At 45.2% G+C, this 27,454-nt stretch overlaps 1 protein-coding gene across 2 annotated transcripts; it reads right to left on the bottom strand.

The window, feature by feature from the left end:
• Positions 1-2,698: 2,698 nt before the first annotated feature.
• Positions 2,699-27,347, bottom strand: LOC107376402 (trinucleotide repeat containing adaptor 6A). 2 transcript variants are annotated; one of them, XM_070542814.1, is made up of 24 exons: positions 27,113-27,347; positions 23,672-23,719; positions 17,254-19,191; positions 16,973-17,162; positions 16,431-16,891; positions 16,218-16,349; positions 15,954-16,106; positions 10,680-10,862; positions 10,210-10,367; positions 10,047-10,121; positions 9,677-9,841; positions 9,069-9,212; positions 8,803-8,922; positions 8,206-8,334; positions 8,048-8,119; positions 7,791-7,965; positions 7,582-7,713; positions 7,285-7,455; positions 7,041-7,181; positions 6,856-6,963; positions 6,527-6,757; positions 4,409-4,479; positions 4,178-4,317; positions 2,699-3,088 (listed from the first exon to the last, which is right to left on the bottom strand). In XM_070542814.1, exons 2-24 carry the CDS (start codon positions 23,715-23,717, stop codon positions 2,740-2,742), a joined length of 5,484 nt encoding a protein of 1,827 aa, XP_070398915.1. In that variant the 5' UTR covers positions 23,718-23,719; positions 27,113-27,347; the 3' UTR covers positions 2,699-2,739. The 2 variants fall into 2 exon arrangements, with proteins under 2 accessions (XP_070398915.1, XP_070398916.1); XM_070542815.1 differs by lacking the exon at positions 9,069-9,212.
• Between the last annotated feature and the right edge of the window lie 107 nt (positions 27,348-27,454).

Here is a 27,454-nt window from a genome sequence, read left to right as displayed (position 1 = left end):
CATCTTCTCGTCACCAACGGTCTCAGCCTGGTGGGATTGGGCTTAAGGGGGCGGTCAACGTAATCCCATTGGGACTTTAGACTGTTCCTTCACTGGGACCAAAGCAGCACCATCAGACACACCTTCACACAACGCCACCGGAACGCCGTCTGGAAACACCAACCGCACCCCCCCACTCGGCTCCCGTTCCCTCGCTCGGCGGTCGCCTCTGATTGGTTCAAGTGCAAAAATCCAAGGCTCCTCAGTTCAACTTAACGCAAAATCACACAACACGGTTCAGATGTTCCATTTGATAATGAGACAAAACTAAAAAACTTATTTGTACACAGCTTAAGCAGACAGATGTGGAATAAAGTAAACTAATTTTTGTATGATTGAAGTATTTGGTAAAGAGCGTTCAATACTGGCACACACCGCCGTCAGGTCTGGCTAATACTCAAAGGTCGGTTTCACTACATTTGCTTAAAGTTGGTGGATTAAAAACAAAGCCAACGCTTCTCGTACTTATGAAATAAAACCTACACTCGGTTAGGGGTCAAATGCATGCAAACGACACACAACAGGCCCAACGAGGGGGAAAAAAACAAACCAAAACACAAGAAATTAAGGTCCATGGCTTCACTAATGCTGATCAACACACTCCGAAGCTTTTTGTTTAGTCGTAATAACTTTGTGCATCATCGTAACTCAACAATCACTTGTATATAGGTCATTATTTTTCACGCTAGTATTGTTTGTCAACACACACCACTGGTGGACTTACATTCACGCCGTTCTCTCTCTCTCTCCCCCTCTCTCTCACACACACACACACACACGTCAGAAACTTCAGATGAGTACCCCCCCACCCTCTCCCCCAAACCGAAGGAGGGGAAGGGAGAAAAACCGAAAATGTAAAGACAAACAACAACAATACAATCATTTCTAGTTGTAAACAGGTAGAAGCCACTTGACTTGTTGCATCTTCGGACACAATTGGGATCAAGGCAATGAAATGTGGATGACTTTTGCACGCTCAAAACATCCTTTAGCAGAATTTAAGATTTTCTTCTGTTTTTCTCAAAACACCGTCTGTGGCAATGATTTAAAAAACAAAACAAACAAAAAAAAAAAAAAGCATTTGTTGTACTTAATGAAACATCAAACAGCCGAGACACAAAAGGGGGGAAATGATGATAATAAATGTCCTCTCGGTGAACGCGAGAGGGTACAGTATGCATAGATACAGATTAGCCTTTCTCTTGGTTTATAACAGATTATTTCACACACTCCCCACATTTAGATAACAGTGGAGTGGAGGGGTGAGGGGGGGTGCCCTCCTCCTCCCTCTACAGACAGCATATTAAAAGCAGTGTGTGAGCTTCTCCAGCTTAAAGCAGTTATTTGGCAGAGGAAAAAATAAAACTAAATAAAGACCTATACATAGTTTTCAGTGCTAGATGTTGGATTTTCCTTTCCTACAAGGAGTAGTAGTAGTTTTCTTTTTTAATAATTCAACTACAAGGGGGGAAACTGGCTTAATTTCCTGAGAACCATTGCTGGTTATTTAGCAGACAAGAGGAAACGTTTAAATAACCAACGCCATGGCCAAAAAAAAAAACACTGATCCGAATTCCCAGAGTTACATCGCGTCGTCTTCATCCTCGACAAGAGTTCACTTTTTTGTGGGTTTTACAATTTTTTTTAATATATATATTTTTAAAGCTTTTTAATTTTTTTTTCTTCTTTTTTATTTTATTCCATCTTCTTTTTAAAACGAAGAATGAACACACGTTCTGCCTCCTAAGTCTTGTAAACAAGAGGTTGCAGTGTGGCACCTCCAAAACATTGAAAGCCTATTCTGAAAGTGCTGTCCCCTCCCGGCCCACTAGGGGGCCAACGGGAGGGCTTGCTAGATAGGCCCCGCCCCCTAAAATTAGAACGGGCGGGGCTTGCTAGTCCCAGCTGTGGCTACAGTCCTTTGCACTGCAGAGCTCAACTTTCTTTAGTTTTAAAACAAAATAAATCGGTGCAATACTTCTTAATGTACTTTTTTTTCTTCCACCCGATAATCATCCTACGTCAGATTTTTATTCTTTAACTATTTGTTGATCTTGAACTCCACAACAACGCAGTAAGGTAGGCGTGCCAAGGCAGAGAGGAGCACACACATACTCTTTCACGATGCGCGCGCACACGCACACACACACGCGCACGATAAGGACCTCCATGAGTAAACAGCTACACTGGAAAAACTGGCTGCTCCCTCTATATTGCAGATTATATACTGAGAAAAACACATTCAGTGCAAAGTTTAAAAAGCTCATACTCCAACATCGTCAGCAAACAAACGCAAAAATAAAATGAAAACGTTAAAAATAAAAAGGAATTGGAATTCAAATAAACATGACGAATGAAACAAAAATATATATATAGTAATAATAATAATAATGAATTGACTGAAGCTTTTTTTCGGTCTGAAAGAGCACTACCTGGAAGCAAAAATCCATCCGTTCACATTATAGAATTGGCCTGCATGATTCAAGTATTCCGACTGATATGTTTTTGGGCTAAAACAAAGTGGACATATGTGCAGAAAGAGAAACGTAACTTGTATTCCACAGGGGAAACCCCGTCTTGTTGAATATCTTGTAAGTGAGAAAGAGTCCAACTAGTGCCTTTTGCATTTACAACTACTTTTTTTTCTTCCTTTTTCTCATTTTTCTTCTGACGATTAACGATTCTCTACTGACCCTTCTCTCACATGGAGTCTCCGCCCCCAGTCAGGTGATCCACTGGGAGGAAGGAGCTGATTGGAGAGGGGCTGCTGATCCCCCCTGGCTCGGTGCCACTGGGGCTCCCCCACAGGCTACTGGAATAGTTGGAGCCGCCCCAGAGGGAGGATCTGTGCACAAAGCCGCTGCCCCACTGGTTCGGTTCGGAAGTACGGCTGGGGAAGGGGTGAGACTGATCCATCCTGCTCTGAGAAGAGCCGATGGCCTGCCAGCCAGAGGAGGGAGTGGCCAAAGACTGCCCTTGTGCAAAGAAACGGTTGATTTCCTCTTCGCTGGCAAACTCAGCCAGAATAGTAGTGTTCCCCAAAACACACCTGTAAGGACCAGAGGCCAGAAACATCAGTATTCACCGTGTTAGCAACAACCTGACAGTTAATCACATTTTACTGACCACACTAGTTAAAACAGCATCAGAAAGAAGACGCAATGTCTGAAGCTCTCACTCATTTGTTCAACACACTAGCAGTGGTCTAGTAAAAACGAATGGCTCCTGAGCCCACCTCTGGGGAAAAAAGCTCTGGTGCTCCTGTTTCAGGAAGTAGATGGTAGCCAGAGGAGTGGGGTAGCAGGAGAGGACAGGAGTCTTACTTCCTGATATTCAGAGATCTCACCTCGGATTGGCTACCGACTCGACCACAGACCGTTTGCTCTGCAGCGTTGAGGTTTCATCTCCACACAAACCTTGTGGAATTGCTAACGCTAACGGTTAGCTTCTACTAGCTTAGACACTCTTTCCTGGATGCTAAACCAACAGCCTTCCCCGTCACGAACCAAGATGGGCGAGTCCATAAATGCCCATTTTAGGCGTGACGTTGATCTGACAGGCTTTTTTAACCCGAGGGCTTCCCCGTCTACTTTCCATCGGTGGCAGATGCAGGAGATATGGGCAGAAGACTATTTTCACGTTAAACGCAGAGTGACTGATCAGATTTAAAAACAAACAAGAAAAAATCTGTTTTTTAGTGAAACTCTTACAGAGCAAGTCACCCCCAAATCAACCTTTTTGCTGATAAACTATATAAACGCATGTCTGATCATGCTGCAGACACGTGTAGTTAATATTTTATGCACTTTAGTGCATTTTAGTTAAAATTTTTATGTTCTGCCTAAAACTGTCGGTGTTTTACTGTTGTCAGGTAAAAACTCTGCACTGCAGTTGAATTTAAATCTGCCATCGCTATTGGCTGAGAGGTACCCTAGAATGTTAGCTGGTACCATATGATGTCACAATGCCATTGTGAGCCTGTGTGTGTATGAGTTAGTGGCTCCGCCCTCTCGGTCTGCTAGGCAACAGCATTTGTTGCATTTTTCAAACATGAAGTAGAAGTGGGGTAATACTCTGGTAGGGGGTGACTTGCTCTTTAAGCTACATTTGAGCAAAGTCTACAGCTGGACGCTCTTACATGTGCAGGCTCTTCTGGGCCTTGGCAGCCTCATCCTTTGAGCTGTAGCAAACCACAGCGTTACCATGTGGCAGGTTGAGGTGGAATGTGATCAGAGGGCCGTGCTGCATGCACAGGGTCCTCAGGGTAGAGCCGTCGATCTGAGAAACAAAGCAGCAGAACGTCACATGTCACATCGTAACCCAACAGGGGAAAAACCCAGGAACGTGCTCGTTTCACTGCAGCGGGTACCTGAGGTGTGAGATTCTTCAGAACAAGCCACTGGGTTCTCCCTGAGCTGCTGCTTTCACCCCAACTGGAACCTGCCGACACAAAGTGATGGGATCAGAAATCTGCAAAAGGAGAAACGTTACACACACACACACACACACACACACACACACACTGGTGGAGGGTAACTCTGAAGTGCCTTTTTTTCCCTCCACCTGAACCAATCCTCATGTTACCGTCTTATCTCTATTAAGGTAGCGCAACTCAGGGTTGCGAATGACCACAGTCACCATTTCTTGTCATGTGTCTTGCCCATGTATGTCTGATCTCTGAATTGTGTGTACTGAAACTCTAATTTCCCTCTGGGATTAATAAAGTATCTTTGATTTGATTGATAACCTCATGTTTATACCTGATAACTACATTCTAACAGGAGATAAATGTTTTCCATTTCCTACAGAGTTGTGGGCTCTAGCTCGCTGAAAGTTGAGACATTTTTAAGAAGTTTGTGTGATAAAATCCCTTGAAAACAGCCTGAGTTGTTGCAGGTGCCAGGAACCAGTCTACATTTATTTTCTTAAGCCATTTTTAGAAAACACACCGTGGAGCATCATAAACAATCAGCATAACACTGCAGCCACAGTGTCTTATGAACGCGCAGTGGCAACATGGCGATGCAGGAATGTTACGGCATTCGTTCCGACAGGCTTGGTAGTAATATTACCACTACGCCCGACCTGTGAATGATAACGCCTTGCAGCGACGTGGGGAGGTACTGCTGAGCTCCAGAAGGCTACAACATTGAAAATGAAAGTAAGCACCAGTGTAAGTTTTGCTTTTGTAAACAGAACCAGCTGAGACGAACGATAAACTGGAGCAACGTAGAGCCCCAGGAGCTGCTCTACGTTAGAGCTGGAGCTCAGATCACACTGTGGAGGACAGACAACAGACTGAAGCTTGTATCAGTGCAGAGGCCGCTCCCATACCCCCTTTTACCGCCATTCTTTAGTAAAAAGGACACGATCACCACCACGGTCTGACCACTTGGAAAACAACCAAGCCTGCCGCACACGAGAGCAATCTGCAGAGCAAACGGCCTCGAATGACCGTGTACGCCTGATTTTCACCGAGTTTTCCGCCTCGCGAGACGCCGAGCCGAATATCTGACCAGTCAGATATTTTTCGCCTCACGGGGGGTTGAAACTCGCCGTGTGCGCACTACATGAGCTGCCGGCTGAGCTGAACTATTCTAGTGGCCAATCAAAGCAAGTTCTCTGATCACATGATTCCAAGATGGCAGCCCCCTGCCTGTATGCCGGAAAATAAACTGGAAAGCTGGAAACGGAGGAAATGCCTCTACTTTTTTTTTGTTGATGAAGCGCTGCCGCCACCGGCATTTCAAGGTTAGGAAAGTATGCCAATAAGACCCAGAATCCTTCCGACAGTAACGCCGCCCGGATCCTTCGACAGTGGGCCCATCATTCCGCAAGGTGCCGTTTTGTTTATTTTTCTGACACGCAGACAGAGGGGCTGCATCAGAATACATCTTGGGGTCATGTGAGCGGAGAATGCACTTTGATTGGCCACTAGAATATTTCAGCTCAGCCGGCAGCTCGGTAGGCGAGTTTCTACCCCCCGTGAGGCGAAAAAATCTGGCTGGTCAGATATTCGGCTCAGCGTCTCTTGAGGCAGAAAACTCAGTGAAAATCAGGCGCACGCGGTGAGCGATCTGCTGAGCACGCGGTCGTTCGAGGCCGTTAGCTCTGCCGATTGCTCTCGTGTGCGGCAGGCTTAACGCTACCTCACGCCGCTCAGCTTTTTATAAACGAGGCTTTACAGTCAGAAGTGATGTCATATTGAGAGGGGTCAGAGGCTTATAAAACAGAATAAAAAAATCGAACTATTTAAATATAAAATCTGAACAAAATGCAAACAAATTGAAATTTTTATGACTAAACTGAAGCAGTTTTTGCACATTTGCAAAAAGCCTCCAGTCCATCAGGAGTGACAGGAATAACAGACCTCAGTCATCTAGATGTGTTTTCCTAAATGAAGCAGCAATGAGGCATGTGGATGATTACCTACACTAAAAGTGTCTACATGTATCCATTACAAAGAGAAAATCTTGTGTTTCCCCACCAGGTGTGTATCTGGACTCTGTGGAGCCCCAGCCCCCCAGCCTCAGGGTAGAGCCGTCCCAGCCAGAGGAGGCAGGGTTGGGCTTCTGGCTGGTGAGGCCCGGCGGTGGTCTGGAGGGCGCTGGCACTGGCAGCGGCTTGGGAGACAGGGGGACCTTCCAAAGCTCGTGGGCTAGAGAGGAGTTGGATACAGAACCACCACCAGGAGACCACTTTGACTCACTGGGTCGAGCTACAACAGGTCAGAACACAAAGAAAGGTCGGTTACAGATCAGATTCTAGTTTTAAACTCTCTCTGGTCACCGTGAGCTCTCCACACGCGTAACACACCTGAAGTGCTTTGTGCTGTACTGGTGAGAGAGCCGCTGTGGCCAGAGGCACGAATGGATGACCAGGCACTGTTGGAAGGCATCGTGGTGTTCAGTGATGAGGATGGCCCTGAGGAAGAGCAGAGTCTCACGTCACCTCCGCGGTTAAGGTCGGGGTCGCCTCAGCAGACCGTCTCAGTGACTCACCGTTGTTCCTGTCCCTGAGGTGGTCTGTGTCACGGACGGTATTGATGGAGAGGGTGTTGATGACACTGCCAGGGGTCACGTAAGGGTCAGTCTCAGGGTCGATGTTGGGGTAACCTTTCCAGGGCTCGCCGGGCCGGAACTCTGCAAACCAGCCCCCAAAGCGGTTAGCAGCTTTCAGAGAAAACATGTTACGTGTCTGTGTGTGTGTCTGTGTGTGTGTGTGTGACAGCGAGAGCTTATGTACCTGGGGGCCATGTGACAGTGTTTCCATGGGGTGGGGGGGAGTTGGCACGGGGTGGCCAGCAATCACCCACAGAGCCAATTGATTGGCCAGGAGGACTCAGGGGGGATGGGCCAGGAGACAGGAAGTCATAGAAGGGAGAGTCCTCCAGACGCAGCCCAGTAGACATAGCACCTGTGGGACAAACGCACAAACATAAAAGGACAGTCGCACACAGAGCCCGCCACTTCAGTTACCATGGTAACGCTGATTTAAATGGTCTAATTAGGCTTCTAAAGGTATAATTCTGTTTGGTTGTACCGGTTTTGCTGTTCTGCTCCAGAGGGTCAGCAGCCCAAAGTTTCTTCAGTCTGGACTGGGGTGGTTCTTTGTAGTTCACGGCTCCACCACCTACGCCCATGTCCAGGGGTACATTCAGGTTAGAGGTCAAGCCTGAAGGGATGGAGGAGACAGGAAGTCGGTTTCGTGCCAACGACCATAATAGGACTGAGTGTTAAAAGCCGACGTACTTAAAGGGAAGTTGTTGAAGGGTCCGATGGCGGCAGCGTCCTTCTGCATGTCAGAGGGATTCTGGGACAGGTAGTTTTCAGGGTAAGCTTTGAGTGGCAGACCCTGCTTTGGCAGCGAGGGGTCCAGGTGTCGCGGAGGCTGCATCAGTGAAGGTGATGAGTCCATTGGACGCATCTGGAAGCAGAAAATGGAAGTCTAGGGAAACCAAACGAAACCCAGACACACTTCACTGCTGCCTAACGAGTGTTGTAGACACCTGTTCACGACCCACCGGCATGGCTCTCTGGGTGTGAGCCTTCTGCTGCTGCTGATGCTGAAGGAGAAGACGCTGCACGTGGAAATAATAAAAAAACAATTACAGAAAAATAAAACACATTTTAAGTCCATCACTGTTAGTTTTCTTCATTTCTGTACCTGCAACTGGTTGATCTGGTTTAGCTGGTTGAGCTGGGAGAGTTGGTTGATCATCGCCATCTGCTGAGGAGCCAACAGCGGGTTCAGACAACTGTTGGCTCCGGGGTACTTCAGCAGGGATGGGGGGACCTGCACGAAAACAAGACTCAGGGTTTAGTTCAACCTCCACTACAGCTCAGGAATCGGATACGACGTTCGACAACATTAAAGGTGTGATTCATATCAAATGGATCACCAGCCCAACCCCCCCAGTACATTTGCACTGGTCTCTAGTAGGAATGAATGCCTCGTAAGTGTGTGTGTGTGTGTGAGACTAAAGTTGTCAATTGCATTTTTTTTAAAGGGGCGGGGTGTCGGAACGAGCCTCTGCATCGTGAAAATAAACATCACGTCTCTAACGCTGATTTTCACCCGTGTGTGTCACACATCACGTGATCAGGAAGCAGAAAATCCATCAATTGGGAGTAACCGGAAAAGCTTCTGCAGCTCACACTTCGACGACGGATTGTGAAAGAACGGATAACGCTAGAAACACGCCGATTCTTCCTGATCTAAGAAGTGTGTGTTTGTGTGTGTGTGTGTGTGTGCGTGCGCTACCTGAGAGGGCAGGATGGGTGGAGGCACTTGGTTGCGAAGACTGGGTTGAGGTGGGGGCTGTGCCTGGGGGCCGACTCGGCCCTGTGCTACACTGCTGCTTCCCAACAAGGGGTTTACATTCTGAAAAAGACAAACCCGAGAAAATAAGTCACAAAACATTTAAAACCAAAAAGGCCAGAAAGAGTTGAAATAAAACATTTTGCTTTTGGGTCTGGCAACCGGCTCAGGACCTAAAGAAGAACACCTCCTTGTCCTTCCATCCTCACCTGCTGAGAAGGCCCAGAATTAGAGCGGGACGGGTAAGGCCCAGAACCGAGATGGGGGACAGGCTGAGCGGAGCGGCTAGGGGACACGCCCATGCTCTGACTGGAGGAGAGCTCGTCAGGAGCTGGGCTATCATAGGTAGAAAGCTGCAGAAGCAAAGGTCGGGTGCGTGGCAGATGGACGGCAAGCACAGAGGGACAGGAAGCACATCAGCAGCCAGACAGATGACAGAGAGGAAAGGAGAAACGAGAAAACAATTAATGCTTCATAGAAAGACGGGGAGGGGAAACAAAAAATGACTATAAAAGTGAAGTGACAGCAAGAGGAGGAAAGTGACGAGGAGAAAGACTGGGACAGTGGGTGAGAAGAGAACATTTATGGTGCAAGAGTGGAAACAAAGGAATCACCAAGCAGCAGTTGTGTCACAGCAAAAGCAGCAAAGCCAAACAAGCATGACTAACACCGTCTCACCACCTCGCATCACTAAAACAGCAGCTACTAGTCCAGACGCAGTCATTTAAAAACAGAACTCCTGCAGTTTGTTAGAACAACCACCAGAGGGCACAACAAGACAGAGAACGACCCAGAAGGCCCTGAAGGTGCCGGCTACCTTGTCAAAGTAAGGACTACGATCCACAGCAGACTCCTTGTGGAACTGGTGTCGGGACCCGGGGTTCTTCCCCACGCCGCCGTTGAAGTCCATGCTGCTCGTGTCCATGCGCTTGTCTGCTGCCATCCCTGACACCAGCTTCATGGACTCGTCAGGAGAGTCCCTCTGCAAGGTCAAAGATAAAACAGAGGAGGTCAAATAGTAGGAACTCCCTGATATGCTAATGAGAACTCTGACCGAGCCGAAACCTTAACGAATGTTTACACAGAACACGAGTCAACGCTCAGACACCTGCTCTGGCTCCAGGTGTTTCCCCTTCACTCTCGTTCAGAGAGAAGAGCCTCTGCTCGGGAGTTAAGTGTATACGTACTGTGAAGTTCATGTTGTTGAACTGGCTGATTAAAGGTTTGCTCCAGTCATCCTGTTTGGTGACGGGTTTGCTCATCTGGAAAGCACAAACGTTCATCACCAGGTAAAAAAAAAAAATAAATAAACATCTGAGGTACAGAAATGTGCGGGTTGATGAGACGAACCTTGTTGGAGGTCTTATGCTTGTAGTTCCAGGTGTTCTGGTCGTGGGACCGGTTGTCCTGCTGGTTGTTGCTCCACATTCCGATCTCCACCTCCTCTTCCTGATCCCAGCTGTTGCTCATGGACACATCGCTGCACCACGTCTCCATGGGCTTGGGCCCTGAAGAAAGCAGACATGGAGAAGGTGAACATCAACACTCTGCAGTATGCATGACTGGAAATAAAAAATGACTATCCTTTTATTTTATGTTTATTAATTTAGCAGACGCTTTTATCCAAAGTGACTTACAACTTATAACCTATAGGGCATGCTGTGATCTGTGGGGGAAACCCACGCATGCAAGGGGAGAAGACGCAACTCCACGCAGAAAGGCCGCAGCCGAGTTTCGAACCCGCAACCTTCGTGCCGCGAGGCAACAGTGCTAACCACTGCGCCACCGTGCAGCCCCAGGATTCTACTCAGAGCCGTTACCAGATTTGTGCTGGCTGTCCCACACGGACTCCCGGCTCTTCCTGCTGGGTTCCTCCCAGGCAGCGCTGCTGTCCGTGGGCTTTCCCCAAGCAGACGTCCCGTTGTCCAACGTCACAGGAGGCCCAGCTGCTGGCTCCCTCCACGAGGACGAGTCCTTATGCTGGCTGTAGTCTTCACCCCAACCTGTTGGTGAGAGGCACTCATTTCAGTTGTGGCATTATTTTTACATCTCTGGTAGAAATAAATACATAAAACTTCAGGACTTGAAGCTGATTTTATTTCAACGATAACCCCCCCCCCCCCCGTTCCTGAGAAACCTCGCGTTAGTTTGGTTACATAAGTGTTCACTTAAGAGCGCATGTGAGCACACGCGTGTCCCGTTTGGGTCCAGAAGGCTCCGGTTACAGCCGACCACCCGAACCCACTGTGTTTACTCTCTACAGGAGGAGTTGGGGGAGGTGCTGCAGATACTTGTGTAAAAATAGGACCGATCATAGGGCAGCCACGGGCTCTAAAGTTCCTTCTGTCGGTCTGCACACACTCGTGGGCAAGTTCGTGCCCAAAACACCACGCAGCACAAAGAGATGCATTCAACATTTTTCCTCACGTAAAATATTTACGAGTCAACTTCCTTCACTCGGTCTTGAGAAAATATACCCATAAATTAATCTGCAGGTTAAATGCATAGAAATTTATTTATTCTTGTCACACATTAACCTTAGTGCCCATTAGGGCTGGGTGACACGGCCTAAAATCAATATCATGATATATTGATGACTTTGCCTCGATAACGATAAATGGACGATAACTACAGGTGTGCGCAGAAACAAAAGTTGTCCACTAGATGGGGCTGTCACATGAATTACGTCGAGTCACAGGTGGTACAGCTTCTTAAAGGGACATGAACGTAGCCAACCTACATACATCTTTTCATTTTTTTATTATCAGGTTTATTGACATGGGAAAAATGACCTTGATATGTCAGAAATGTTGATAACGCTAAACTTTCGACTTATTGCCCAGCCCTAGTGCCCATTCTCCATCAGTCTGAGCTTTAGAAACACTGGTACAGCTGTCTGTTAACACACACACATTGGTTCATATCTTTATGTGTCTTGCATGGTTCACTTTTATACGGGATTTCTAACTGTTTTCAACATAAACTGGACCATGAGTCTGCAATAAAGTATCTACCCATCCATCTCAGTTGAGATGTCTCAAGGCACTTATTATATATTTATAATTAATGTAGAATAATTAAAAGTATATCTAGAGGTGACCCATTTCATATTCAAAATATTACAAGAAATTATTTCTTGTACAGAGAAAAAAAATCAATCACGTTGCGCTAAATTGATGACGTGATTGCATCTACTGAGGGTTACACTCGTGGGGTCATGCAGCGTGCAGTTTTTAGTTATTGGGGCAAACGTGGCTGGAATCTGACAGTATTGATTCATATCAGCGATCAGATTGTAATGACTCGGACTCTCTGGCTATTTCTTGTCGTGATAAAAATATCTATCGTGTTAAGCTAAATTCATGATGCGTCCTTATCTCATGCACCCTCTAGTCAGGATTACACTCCTTATTACGCTCTCAACTTGCACCTCACTGCTCTCCGTAGCTGTATCCTGATTGGTCAGAGGGAGGGCTTTGGCAAAGACAAAGCTCAGGTTGGCAGCCACGGCGAAAAGGCTCACTAAAACACACACGATCGTCTCCAAAATACTAAAAGCCACAAAGCTAAATGCAAAGTTTTGGGCAGAACATTGACCCAGAGATTTTCTGATTGAGCAGACTTGTGACAATACAGGTAATGGCCGCTTAGAGACCGAGAAAGCTAGTTGCTAGCATAGTGGCTAGTCAAGTTATATCGATATAAAGTCATCTGGTTTCTGGTTTGAAATTAAATCGATGTTTTAAAAATGTTAATATATTGCCCAGCCCTACCCCCTAGTGTCCATTAGTGAAAGCAAAAGTGAAACTTATCTCCTTAACACCTCAACTCTGCTGTAAAAAAAATTGAGGCGCGAACCGGAAAAGCTTCTGCCGATCGCAATTCGAAGACGGATTATGAAAAAAACGGATAACGCTTGAAACGTGCGGATACTTCCTGATGTAAGGGGTGAGTCTACTTTTTGTCTTGCTAGTTTTGGCGTTGACATCATCATAGAACGCAACGTTCTGTGGCTCTAAAAAAAAAAAAACAAATTGTGAAAACGCTGAAAAACGCTGGCAGCGAAGGGCTTTTCTGATCAGGAAACGGCTGGCAGTGAATGAGTTAATGTAACAGCTGAAATGTCTCCACAGCCTTCATTAGTGTCAACAGGTTCATCACTAAATGAAACACATGCAGGAAACATGCTGGAACCAGACTGCAGCACAAGGCATGTCAGCTCCACTTTACTAAATCCAACAGGGACTGGACTGGCAACTCGGATATTGCAAGTGTGGTATTCTGGCCACAGAGAGCCGGGGGGGTCTGAGTGTCCTTTCGTTAACCTTGTAATTTTAGCACATACTGGCTCAAGTAAATGTTATAAATATATGAAAAAGTTTCATCGTATGGCTTTAATAACTTCAAATAGAATCAACAAAAACACAGAAGACTTCAGTTCAACACATCCAAACACTACTTCCCCCGTGAGCACCAACAACTCCTCCATGCCTACATCTCTTTCCACACTAGAGCCGCCTCCTGTTTTCAACCTTAACTGAACACCCAATAACATCCCCCGTTGCCCCTCATGGCCTCTCTTCCTCAATTCAACTGAAACTCAACAAAAGTGTGTGCGATTCTCTTACAAGTGGCGAGTGAACCAGAAAAAACGATCAAGGAGAGAGAAGGAAAACTTGATGCTGTTAGCATACCAAAGGAATGACTCATCAGGCTTTCAACGAGCCCCGAGGCGGGGATCGGTTTTATCCTGTGAAAACTCTGCACAGCATTGTGTACATTGCTGCCTGATTCCAAATGTATCCTTGTAGAAACAGAAGATTCCTTCAAGGCTCAAACTCTTCAAACAGCAGACATGTGCTTGAATTACTAAACCGCTTTAATTACACCTTATGTCAATGAAATATGTGCATGTCAAGACTTAAATATATTTTGAAATAATTAAACTGTCACAACAACAAAAAAAGTACAAAATAAATAAAGATAGGAGGATGAAAGGAAAATTGCATCTGGTACACAAAAGCAACAAGAAAAAACAAAGGGACTAAAGGTTTGTCAGATTGAAGGTTTTTAGATACAACCAAGAAAATACCAGGTGGTCCTGGCATTAATGCTTTAGTTGCACATGCAACGTCTTCTAGACAGCTGTCTGGTTTATGAAAAATACACACTAAAACACCAAATGGTTGGTTTTTATTATAATCCAATAATTTTGTTTGCATTAGAAGCCGACCGATATACAGAGGCTGATATATATATACATACATATATATGTATACCGTGAATCCTCTAATACAGGCCTGTATTCAATTAACGGCCGGGTCTCATATTTTGGCCAGTGTCGGAGTCGGCGGAGGTGAATAATGGGCGGTCTCTTATTGTGGCCGGGTGGAATGTGGTAACAAGCAAGTACGGGGGGCGGTTGTGTCATCGTCTCACTTTTGATTTGCCAGTGATAGACCGCGAGGGTAACTTTAACCGTGCGGAGACGAAGAGGAGGTGAAAATTTGATATCAAGTTCAAAGAGAACGTGCGCTGCAGAACACTGGGGACCATATAGGGGTTGTATGAACTAGTCGACTTCACTATAGTGACTTTTTATGCCTGTCATCGACTAGTCGCTGTCACGTGATAATGACCGGCAAGATGCAGTCCTCGGAAAAGACAGCAGCCTGCTGTCAGCAGGTGACAAGCTCCTGCGCTCGGGGGGGCAACGCGCTGTGCCAAATATATATATATATATATATATATATATATGTATATGTATATATATATATATATATATATCGGCCATTGGCAACAAAATCCTTTAAAAATCGTCATCGGCCTTAAAAAAACATATCAGTCTGCCTCTAGTTTGGGTGTTACAGCAGCACTAAAGGGGTTTTAAAAGGGTTGAACGATTATTGCATATGCAATTAAATTGAGATGTGACAAAAGGAGATTTTCTAATTGCAAAGGCTGCGATTTGACTGGCAGCGAGTGGTTAGCACAATGCTAATATACATGGAAAAACCCATAGGGATGCTAATGCTAATATCGCAGATTACGTGTCAAATGATTACATTTGGAGTCTTAATAAAAAGTAAAAACTGCCATCAATCAAATAAGTACAGACAGATATTTCAGTAACTAGAAAACCGTAAGAGACTTTAACTACACAGAGTTTTGGCTAGCAGCTATGGACGTAACTGAACTACGGAAGCTCTGTATGGACAAGACGTCAAAAACTCTAAACACAAAAGACTTCAATAAACGGGACACACTTCTTTCCTGAAAATAAATGTTCACAGTTGACGCCAATACCTATGCTCCTTCAAGGGATGTGCTCCTGGCTGCAAAGCATTGCACCTTCAAATACAAAATTTAGTTTTTACTTGTGAGTGTTTATGTATATGTAGACAAATATACTTGTTGATATGATAGGTAGATAAATATGTAGATTCATAAACTTGTTTATATTCAGTACAAGTTACATAGATTTTTTTTGCTTCTGTTAGTTGAAAAATAAAATAATCGTGAATTAAATTGCAATTGCAATATTGAAGGAAAAAAAAACACAATTAGATTATTTTCCAGAATCCTTCAGCCCTAGTTTTTAACACTAATGTTTTAAACCTGCAAAGAGCTAAAACCAGAGTGAACTGTGACGCTGCCTCCGCTAGTTTTAGGGAGCAGGATGTGGTAATAAAATAATAGGCCGATTGCGACCTGGCTTTGTTGCTATTGGACTTGAAAGTAATAACATTTTTTGTTCAACTGTGTGAATCTTTTTACTGTGTGTCTTACTTTACTACCAGTTGGCTCGTGTTAGCATTTGTATTTTTTTTTTGCGCTAGTTGCAGCAGGGTTATTTATGACAGGTTCAATTCCTCTTTCAACCAGTAGAGCAGAGAAGAAGGAAACTCATTTAGTGTTGCTTTGAAGAATACACCAACACAAGAGGTGTGACTCATTTAGTAAAATGACCTAATAATTAGCTTTGTTTTGTGTCAGGTTTATAAATCTGGCCCCTGAAGTTGGAGTTATGACATCATAGGCATGAGAGCTGATTACATGGACCGGGTTTAGTATCTGCAGTAGTTGCAGCCTACCCGAACCGGAGCTCTTGTCCTGGTTGAGATGTTGCATGGGCTGAACGGAGTTGTGTGCAGAGTGGGGCTGATTTTGTTGGGGCGGGCCCGTGGTTTCCTGCTCGGAGCGAGAGGTCTTGTTCCACATGTTGACAGATCCACCGCCGTATTTACCTAAACACCAAGTAATGCAACCATAACGTCATCTGATAAAAGCTGATGACCTGATTATTCTTTTCATCTAGCAATAGCGAGGCTCTTCTTAAGGATCATGGTGGAGTTTACCAGGGTCACCCCAAGCTGCAGTTCCATCATCGATTTCCATTCTCCGACGAATCGACTCCGGAGAAGGTTCCTCCCATCCAGTTGAAACTTCTTCCTTGGGACCCACTGTGGGCATCGGACCTCCCAACCAGCCTAATAAAGACCAAATGGAAAACATTAGATCATCTTATCTAAAACTGTTGTTTAAGATAGTATTTGTTAAATTACAGGTACCCGTGGGCTTGTTAGAACCCTGGTTGGCTCTGGACATCCTGGGCTCAGGGTCTTTCCCCCACTCGTTGGAAGGTTTAGAACCGGATTCGCTCCAGTTCTGAGCTCCGTGGTTGTTCTTATCGTGCTCGCCCCAGCCTTTACTGTTATTCTGAGGATTGGGTTTGGTGGCCGAGTCTCCCCAGTTGGAGCCCGGGTTTGGAGTGCTCTGGTCGGGAGCATTTGACCCTCCACTGCCAGCCCAGGCGTTGCTGCTGCTGGTGTTGGTTCTGCTTGGCTCACTCCAGCAGCCAGAGCCGGACCGGTCACTGTCACTGTCCAAGCCCACTGAACCTCCACCTTTCTGAGGTTCTCCCCAGTGTTTGCTGGACCCCGATCTGGGACCGTCGACATTCCCGCCCCAGGACTCACTCCCGGAACCCCAGCCCTGCTGCACCTTAGGAGTATTGGTCCATGTATTGGACCTAAACAAAGAACCACAGTGATCAGAGAACCTGAAAATCATTTAAAGTTGGATTTGTTATCATTACTAAAACATTAGTTACCTCTCATCTTTCATGTTGTTGTTCCAGGTGTTACTGTTGTTATTCTTGTAACTGGACTCATCCTCCCAGCTACTGCTTCCACCTCCTCCATTAGAGGGACCTTTAGTGTCCCACCCAGATGTTTGTCTCTGTTCTCCCCAGCCAGAACCTCCGTTACCTGGGCCTGAGCTGCTGGGCCCAACCCCCCAACCTACAAGCAAATCAAACACAAGACAGATTATTTTCTTGCTGGCTTTTTAATTTAAGCTTTTGCTTTTAAGACAATAACGTGACGTTCCTACCTCCAGAGTTCTGGGATGGAGCTGCCGGGGCTGCGGTGCTCCAGCCAGAGCCTACGCCACTTTGCTTCCTGAGATCCTGGATTTTTGCAGGAGTGTTAACATCCCAGGCGGTGTTCTGCCGTATGGGCGTCTGTCCCCATCCGGTATTGGACAGAACCCTTGGGTCCACTTCGGCGTGGGTCAGAGGTGGTGGTATTGGTGTGGTATGGATAACTTTCCTGCGGTTTCCTCCTTTAGACTGGCTGTTGTCTCTGTCTGAGCTGGACCGACCCCCAGAGCTCTCTGCGCTGCCTTCACTTCCTCCAGAGCGACCCCAGCCTCCAATGACGCTTCCCGGGCCTTGGCCTCCCCCAGAACCCCCTGCTCCACCCATGCCTATAGCGTCATCCTCAAGGCTCTTCCAGCCGTTATTGGCTGAACTTCCTTTTTGACTTCCCACATCCGAATTGCTGTTACAAGGAGCTGTTGATCCCCACTCTCCATTTGACATCTTGCTGTTAGATGTGGAAGATGATGAAGAGGAGGAGGAAGAGGACGCGCTGCTCCCCCAGGGTCGAGGTATCCCTGCTGGAGGACCCATTGTAGTTGGGTTTCCGTTTCCTGGTGTTTGTCCCGTAGAGCCCGGTGTTTGATTAGAGCCAACGCACCAGGACAAGTTACTCTGAGGCTGGTTTGGGTTACTGGTGGGTCCTTGGTCCCACTGTACGGCCCCAGTGTTATTGTGGTTATTATTACTCTTGAAAGCAGCAGTAGAGGAGATTTGGGGGTTCACAGTGTCTGCATTCAGGGGACCCTTGTCTACAGGGTAAGCAGCTGCGCCCCAAGGTCTACCAAAGGCCCCAGTATCTCCTTGGGGGTGCTGGGGAGCTAATGAACAGTTTCCATTGGCCAACGGCCCCCCATTTCCTCCTCCAATGGAACCCCAGGAACAATCCCCGCTTAGTTGGGGTGAGGTGGTAGAGTCCAGTGGACTAGAGGTCACTGTGGTGTTAGTAGTAGTAGTATTCATCATGATAGTGTTATTTGGTCCATTGGATTCAGTGTTGAGGTTGGTAGGCTGCAGACCACCACTTCCACTGTTGCTGCCTCCCAACACCTTGCTGCTAAATGTACCATTATCCATCTCAGTGTCTTCTATCATACTGCTGTCTGGGGCTGCCATGCCACCCCAGCCCAGCAAGGACCCCTGCTGAGGAACCACACCCAGTTTGGAGCTCATCCCCTGAGCCTGCCTCTGGCTCACTGGACTTGGATTCTGAGGCCAGGAACCATGATTGGCATTTGGGTTTGACCCACCATTGATATAGGTGTTACTGCTGCCCGTGGTATTCATGTTGCTGCCTGGCTGGGAGCCCCAGACACCACTGGTGGTGACCAGTTTGTTGTTGTGGTTACTCATATTATTGCTGCCAATACTGTTGGGCCCAGCCATGGAGTAGTGTGAGGATCCAGATATAATATTTCCATTATTTGCACTGCTGATGGTTCCCACACCTCCACCCAGATGATTGTTGCCATCTCCATTCACAGTAACGCCAACCATCATGGGAGGAGTCACCAGAGAGAAAGAGGGGGACGAAGCTGTAGAAGACACAGAGGAAGAGGCATTTGCCGACATCATCATTACTGTTGCTGTGGCAACCGTGCTGAGGTTCTTCTCTGAGCCAACTGAAGAGTTAGAATCTGCATCCATGCATTCTGACGCCAACTCAGGATCTGATCCTGAACCACAGCCAGATGACGAAGAGGAAGAGCAGGAAAACGAAGAAGAGGAAGGAGGCCAGACACAGGAGCTGGTTGAACAAGCGTTACGGGATTTGTCTGTACTTCCGTCCACTAAGACTTTGCCCCAATTGCTGTTCGTGTCACTGCTGCACGGGGAGCCGGAGGACCAGGGAGAAGGTTCATACTGCGAGTCCAAGCCAGGATGCTCCAAACCTGAGAATAGGTAGACCCAGCGGTTAAATTAACAGAAACATGCCGTTTTTAAATAAGATCGGTTACATCTCTAGTACAACAAATTAGCATAAAAATTTCATCATGTCCCCAGAACCAGAAGAAACAGCTGCACTTAAAGGTCCTACATCAAGCAAAATTCCATTTACATACCGTAAACGTATATTCTACGTTAAACCCCACATTCACGCTTTTCTTTTGCATTTAGGCTTTTCACTCCAGCCAAATGCTACGTGTGTTGTTACTGCCAGGCCTAAGTCCGGACACAGCTGTCACCATTTTGTCAACACTGGAGGACTCTGATGTCTGCCAAAGCTATTAACTAAGATTCAATGAGGCGGATGACGACTGTCAGCAGGAAGGGAGCTTGGAGGGCTTGAGACGGATGGTTACAGAATCAGAAAAGAGGGAGGATGAAGGAAGTGACGGCAGTCGTTGGCAAAGACGAGCAGGTAGAGGCATCCAGTATGTTAACTGAATGAGATCATCAGTATTCAGACCTGACATGTTTCTAAATTTAGACTTTACAGACTCCACAAAATAATGATTTCCTTTTTTAAACACACTCATTCTGCCACAGAGATCTTAAGCGCTATAGTATTCCTCCACTCTCAGGGTCTGGCACCAAAACAACATCTTCACAGTAGAAAACCAGGTTTTACTCTCAACTACGCCATATTTACTAAAAAGCAACTTCACAGCAACAATTCAGTTGATTCTAGAAAGTAAACTTTGCGCGAGGTTAGTGATAGTGATTTTCAGGTAAAGCCTGATGTACACCTGACCGCCAACTCCGCAACAGAGAGACGTACACGGAGTGTCGGAAAGTTTTTCACATGCAAACTTCTGCTCAGGCAGCGAAGCGTTGCAAAGCAAATCCCCGCCAGGACAATTGACGGCGTAGTGCTGTTCTGTGGTATCCTGCCACATTAACACTCATGTATCCAGTCCACGATTACTAATGTGTTTATATATTTCAGAGACTTTACAACACGGCCAAATTTGTCCTTCATTTTCATTACAATCTGTTCTGGGTCTACCGCTATACAGGTGCTGGCCAGTAAATTAGAATATCATCAAAAGGTTGAAAATATTTCAGTAATTCCATTCAAAACGTGAAACTTGTACATTATATTCATGCAATGCACACAGACCAATGTATTTCCGATGTTTATTACGTTTAATTTTGATATTTATAGGTGACAACCAATGAAAACATCAAATCTGGTATCTCAGAAAATTAGAATATTCTAAAGGCCAATGAAAAAATGTTTGTTTCTCTAATGTTGGCCAACTGAAAAGAATGAACATGAAAAGAATGTGCATGTATAGCACTCAATACTTAGTCGGGGCTCCTTTTGCCTCAATAACTGCAGTAATGCGGCGTGGCATGGACTCGATCAGTCTGTGGCACTGCTCAGGTGTTATGAGAGCCCAGGTTGCTCTGATAGTCGTCTTCAGCTCCTCTGCATTGTTGGGTCTAGCGTATTGCATCCTCCGCTTCACAATACCCCATAGATTTTCTATGGGGTTAAGGTCAGGCGAGTTTGCTGGCCAATCAAGGACAGGGATACCATGGTCCTTGAACCAGGTGCTGGTGGTTTTGGCACTGTGTGCAGGTGCCAAGTCCTGTTGAAAGGTGAAGTCTGCATCCCCATAAAGTTGGTCAGCAGCAGGAAGCATGAAGTGCTCTAAAACTTCCTGGTAGACGGCTGCATTGACCCTGGACCTCAGGAAACAGAGTGGGCCAACACCGGCAGATGACATGGCACCCCACACCATCACTGACGGTGGAAACTTTACACTGGACCTCATGCAACGTGGATTCTGTGCTTCTCCGCTCTTCCTCCAGACTCTGGGTCCTTGATTTCCAAAGGAAATGCAGAACTTGCTTTCATCAGAAAACATAACTTTGGACCACTCAGCATCAGTCCAGTCCTTTTTGTCCTTGGCCCAGGCGAGACGCTTCTTGCGCTGTTTCATGTTCAAGAGTGGCTTGACACACGGAATGCGACACCTGAATCCCATGTCTTTCATGAGTCTCCTCGTGGTGGTTCTTGAAGCGCTGACTCCAGCTGCAGTCCACTCTTTGTGGATCTCCCCCACATTTTTGAATGGGTTTGTCGTCACAATTCTCTGCAGGGTGCGGTTATCCCTAGAGCTTGTACACTTTTTTCTACCACATTTTTTCCGTCCCTTCGCCTGTCTGTTAATGTGCTTGGACACAGAGCTCTGCGAACAGCCAGCTTCTTTAGCAATCACCTTTTGTGTCTTGCCCTCCTTGTGCAAGGTGTCAATGATTGTCTTTTGGACAGCTGTTAAGTCAGAAGTCTTCCCCATGATTGTGGTGCCTTCAAAACAAGACTGAGGGACCTTTTAAAGGCCTTTGCAGGTGTTTTGAGTAAATCAGCTGATTAGAGTGGCAGCAGGTGTCTTCTATATTCAGCCTTTTCAGAATATTCTAATTTTTTGAGATACCAAATTTGGAGTTTTCATTAGTTGTCACTTATGAATATCAAATTTAAATGTAATGAACATTGGAAATACATTGGTCTGTGTGCATTGCATGAATATAATGTACAAGTTTCACGTTTTGAATGGAATTACTGAAATATTTTCAACCTTTTGATGATATTCTAATTTACTGGCCAGCACCTGTATGTCTTTTCACTTTTTAATGGAGCTGTTGACAAATTTACAGGAAGCTAGAGTTCTGATGACAATCAAAAAGAGAGATCATATCTCTCCTGTCTTAGCTTCCCTTCATTGGCTGCCTGTTAAATTCAGAATAGATTTTAAGATCCTTCTTCTCGCATATAAAGCTCTTAATAATCAAGGTCCATCATACATCAGTGATCTGATTGTTCCATACGTTCCTAACCGAGCACTTTGCTCTCAGACTGCAGGTCTACTGGTGGTTCCCAGAATATCTAAAATTAGGATGGGAGGCAGATCTTTTAGTTATCAGGCTCCTCTCCTGTGGAACCAACTCCCAGCCTTAGTCTGTGAGGCAGACACCTTGTCTACTTTAAAGACTAGGCTTAAAACATTTTTCTTGTATAGGGCTTATGGTTAAAATCTGATGTTAGCCTAGATCTGGACAAGTGGGAGAGTACAGGGAGGTGGAGTGTAGAGTCGGTAAAGACGGCTCTCCCTTGTCCTGCCTCCAACATGCCTCCATCTAAATAGGATAGATTATCCAGAGTTATCTCTGTAGTTATGCTGCTATAGGCTTAGACTGCTAGAGGACACACTGACCACTTTTCACACTCTACTACTTTCTTCTACAATCTGCTCTTTAACTGTATTATTTTCTGCAATTTCAGCTGTTAACTATTTTTTCTCTCTAAGTGTTTTTCTCCCCAGAAGAAGCTACAACGATGCTCTGCTGAGCTGTGGTGGCCTCATGGAGGGGACCATCGTCTAGCACACTGCTGCTAAACACTTAAACATTCTCCCTCTCCTGATAATAACTTTTTGCTTTCCTTGACGTTGGTGTGCTACTACTAGTTTACCCGTTTAACAATAGATTCACTAGGATAAATACAAGAAAGTTTATCTCTCGCCAAATAGAATATTTACTAAGCAATCACGGTGTAACCATGGACACATTGCTTGGTGTGTGTGTGTGTGTGTGTGTGTGTGTGTGTGTGTCTGTGTGTGTGTTCCGTCTTCTCGATCCCCAGTGAGTCGTGGAGGATGGCTGCTTATACTGAGCCAGGATCCTCTGGAGGTTTCTTCCTGTTAAAAGGGAGTTTTCCTCTCCACTGTCGCTGCATGCTTGCTTAGTATGAGGATTGCTGTATAGTCACTGACACTAGTCAGTGACTTGATGCAACTTGCTGGGTTCCTTATATAGGAAACATTTTTCCTGACTGGCTTAATGAACTGACCTGAATTGGAATGTTTATTATGTGAAGTGTCTTGAGATGACTCTTGTCGGGATTTGGCGCTATATAAATACAATTGAATTGAATTGACCAATCACAAGCTTGCGGTCTCTCACTTCTAACAGATGTTTAATATTTTGGGCATGTCTCAATCTGTAAGCCCGTTGGAGAGCCCTTGCGCCAACGTATAATGGCGTTGAATGTCTCAGGATCGACGCAGAAGTATAAATCACACTCAGGTGTTTGAGTGTATTAATAACTTATTTATTTATGAGCCACAGAACTAAAAGGACACAGGCCCATAATAATGGTGTTTTTAGCTTTGCCTTTGTTATTTTTCAGTCACTATCCACTACTTCATGCCTGCACCAGGTCTTCTTATGCACCCTTCAACACACACTTTTTCATGAATTCATTTCAGTCTCACTGACGAGAGGGGAGTACAACACACCACTGGACAAGGTCAAGTCCAGGTTGGATCTTTTCTATGCAGAAAGCAAAAGTAAAGCACTTTGACAGAGCAGTAAATGCAAAGGAGGAGTATTTTTTAAAAGAAGACAATATGTTGTCACCTGTTTGGTTAGGAGAGTGGCTGACGGAATCCCGAATGGGAGCCATGCCTGGAAAAAGAAAGCGGGAGACTGTCAAGGTTCGAAGGGAAGCAGAGATGGAAAACAATGTGAGAAGATGTTAGAAACAGCTGGAATAAATATACAGTAATAAAAAAGGTTTAAAGTCAGAAGAGTTTAGAAAAACAGCTTTAAAGGAAAGCAGGACTAGTATTTTCTGTTACTAAATCTCTAGTTATTTCTTAGATAATATAAGAATTTAAAGACTTCATTGATTGATAATTTCTGAGAATTATGTACCATACCATAGTTTGTAATAAATGACTGACACCCCAATAAAAATATTTTACGACACAAACATTTATTTTAGACTTCTGGTTACGAGTATAAACACAATAGCAGCCATCACAGAGAGATGCACTACTAACTCAAGCTAGGTCTATCAAAGTCAACTAACCGGGAGCCATTATCCTAGTTTATTTGTACATTAGAAAACCGAACTCTCAAATGAAGTTCGCTCCACTCCGAGGCAACATGCGCCCTTTTGTGTCGGTATTCTTCCGGTTAGCAACACCAAAACGGTAAATGGCCTGCATTTGTAAAGCACCTTCTTAGGGTTCTTTCTACCCCCCAGGCGCTTCACAACACAATCAGTCATCTACCCATTCACACGCTGGTGGTGATGAGCTACAATGTAGCCACAGCTGCCCTGAGGTTCAATAATAGACACAAGACTGCCAAACACTGGCGCCACCAGTCTCCGACCACCACCAGCAGAAAAGGTGGGTTTAACCCTCAGGCTTCATTAGGGACATTTTTGTCCATTTGGGCAGTTTTTTGCTTTTCTTTTGGATGCCATTTCACCATTGTTTGTGCATATGGTAGGCCTGAACGATTTTAGGAAAAGACTGAATTGCAATTTTTCTAGCAGAAATTGCGATTTCGGTTCAATTCACGATTTTCTGCAAACAAAGATCCAGCATTAGCCTGCCAAGCCACCCTGTAGATTAGGTGAAAAGATGGTCTAGATTCTAATCTAGTACAACAAATCATTCACATTAATATTTACTATTTATTTAATCATACAATAAAAACAGTTAGCCATTATATTCTCCCATTATCTTTTTTTTTTTTTACATTTTTTTATGTGTTTGTGAAGCAACTTGTGCTTGTAGTTTATATCTAGAGAGGAGCTTTACAAAACATGTTCTATCCAAAAATGCATGGAGGAAATCTGTAAGTAAACATAGATTTTAAATGTATTAAATAAAAAAATGCACACAGTTTTCCCTGCATTACCGCGGCAGGCTGGCTGCACGTTTTTCAAAGTCGTCTGATTTTCCTCACTAAAATGTCAACTCCGTGAGAGACACAAGCATTCTGACACCTTAGCTTGTTTGAGCTAACGTGTGCCATCAGAAACATTCAAACCATTTTTAAAAGATAAGTTGAGCTTTCAAGTCAACTAAAGTGCGCGGCTCCGCACTCGCGCTGATGAAGCATAAACCAAGCTTTAGAAATAAGCCTGAACCTGCTCCGATGTGGGAGGAGTCTCTCTCCCTTACCCCCTACGTCCTCTCTCTCTCTCTCTCTGTCCCAGGCTCACCTTCGGTCCCATTATTATAGGCTCTAGCAGCGCTGTGTGTGGGAACGTAAAACAGGAACAATAACCTGAACATGCAGCTCTGGCAGCTTTGGAGTTGGGCTCTGCTCTGGATGGCACACCCCACTCCCCTCCCCCGCGCTGGATTTTGCCGCCGACATAACACAGGGCGACAACCCCGGATGTAAAAAATAAAAAATAAAAAGTTACAAAACTGATCCGGGATCAGTCAAAACCTCCAAAACCATAGCGTTGACGGTCACATGAGCGTGCTGTTTGAAATCGGAATTTCGGTCCAAAAACGATAGATCGTTCAGCCGTACCATACGGTACAAATCTTTGTTGCAAAACACCTCCCTGGACAAATTTCGAAATTCAATTTGGAATTTTGAAAATAAACCAAGTGAACACTATGAAGAAAAAAACAAAAAACACCATACACTTGAGTCTAGCGGACAAAAACGTCCCATTGACTTCCATTCAAACCACAGTTTAGTATGTTTATGCACCTGGCTGGAGCTCCAGACACGTGCATAAACATACCAATTGTTTTTGCTTTCTACACTTTGAAGTTCAGTAAGAGAGTCAAACTGTGTTTTATCTACTTATCAGAGGTCAGGTTGACCTTTTGACTTCAATACAAACAACAGAAGATCTAAAGAAATGTGTAGACTTTCTCACCTGGGCCACGTATGGAGAAATAACTGAATTTGGTGAAGAACAGTAAAAATCACAAATTTCACTAGTGAAAAATGAAACACTAATATCACAGAAAGCATGATTACTTTTTCCAGATGTTACAGGATGAAAAACTGTGGTTTGAATGGAAGTCAATGGGACATTTTTGTCCGCCAAGATCAATCTGTTGCTACACAAAAACTACGGATGCAAATTTTTTTATTTTTCAGTTATTTCATAACATGACTAAGCCTGATTTATAATAAATGCCCCAGGAAGAAACAGTTGTTTTTGGGGGAAAATAAGTCATTTTTGTGTTTTTTCCTCCATAAATTCCAGAAATGACTGAGTAATCAAACTGGCATTTGAAGTGTTAAAAATGATGGAGGGCTGAAGTAGTTTAACAGAAGGATGAAAAAAAAGCAGAAGAAAAATATTATTGTATACATTTTTATAGCCATTTTTACCAGCGGACGTTTTGTCCTCTAAAGACTCAAGTGTATAGTAAAATAAAGTGAAGCCTGAGGCTTAAGCGTCTTGCCCAAGGACACAACAGCAGCATTGTCTGATGGGAGCCGGGATCTAACCTGCAACCTTCTGATTACCGGTCTACCTCCTGAGCGACTGCTGCCCAAATAGTAAACCAATGCTGGCGGGAGTGAGCCAGACAGAGTTAAAACAGGATATGAACGATGGCTGTGAAGCAATGGACAACGGCGCGGCAGCACAGCTGATACTGTACTGTTTGATGGTGTAACGCATGTTACTTTGTAACAATGGAATTATCAGAAGACTACTTCCACGGTCTCGTGGCATCAGCTCGACTGAGTCATTTACATGCAGATGAAGTTGAGTTTCTACCGCATTATGTGGGTGCTTTAGCCAGACTAATGCGTTTACATGCATAAAAAAAAACTACGTCCCTTTAAGGCAATAGTTTGGTTTTCTGACTATGAAGCAGTGGAGGGTCTGTGCAAGTAACTTTATTGCTTCATCTGATTTCATAAAAACTATGTAGTAGGTCCCTCAGACCTGAGGGTTAAACACCCGCTCACATCTGTAGCCGTTTAAATGCACAGCTGCCTTCAGTCCTTCATAAAGGAGGAGTCAGTTGGGAATGCAAATGCCTGCCCCCCCCCCACCCCCCCACCCCCACTGCTTACCTCTGAGTGCCACTGGTGGCTGCAGCTCCTGGCTGGACAGGAGGGTGTCCCCGGTTTCAGAAGAGAACAGGTGGCCTTTGGTTCCCAGCTCGGCACAGGGGAGGTCAAAGGTCAACACTTAGTGAGCACAGCTTCAAGGGTGTGAGGTGAGGAGGCGGGGCTTGTCAGAGCAGGAGACAGGCTGATTAGCCTCCCTTGGCATCGCTGAAGACTGGTGTTTGTGATTGTTTGTAAATAGGGACGGGGAAGGATGGAGGCGTGGTTATGATTAAGGACCGTCTTGATGTAGTATGCTTCGGCACTGCTGCACAAAAAAATAAAAAAATAAAGGAAAGGAAAGAA

The sequence above is a fragment of the Nothobranchius furzeri genome, chromosome 12 (genome assembly GCF_043380555.1).
Source record: "Nothobranchius furzeri strain GRZ-AD chromosome 12, NfurGRZ-RIMD1, whole genome shotgun sequence".
NCBI lineage: Eukaryota > Metazoa > Chordata > Actinopteri > Cyprinodontiformes > Nothobranchiidae > Nothobranchius > Nothobranchius furzeri.
This window is presented reverse-complemented; position numbering and strand designations above follow the sequence as displayed.

Bases quoted from the DNA above. Each gene is read 5' to 3' on its own strand.
- LOC107376402 (XM_070542814.1), bottom strand. From the start codon at position 23,717: ATGGCTCCCATTCGGGATTCCGTCAGCCACTCTCCTAACCAAACAG. The intron at 7,966-8,047 runs GTGTCTACAACA...TTCTGCTTCCAG, and splicing joins TGCCGGTGGGTCGTGAACAG to ATGCGTCCAATGGACTCATC. The intron at 7,182-7,284 runs GTACATAAGCTC...GCTGGTTTGCAG, and splicing joins CACTGTCACATGGCCCCCAG to AGTTCCGGCCCGGCGAGCCC.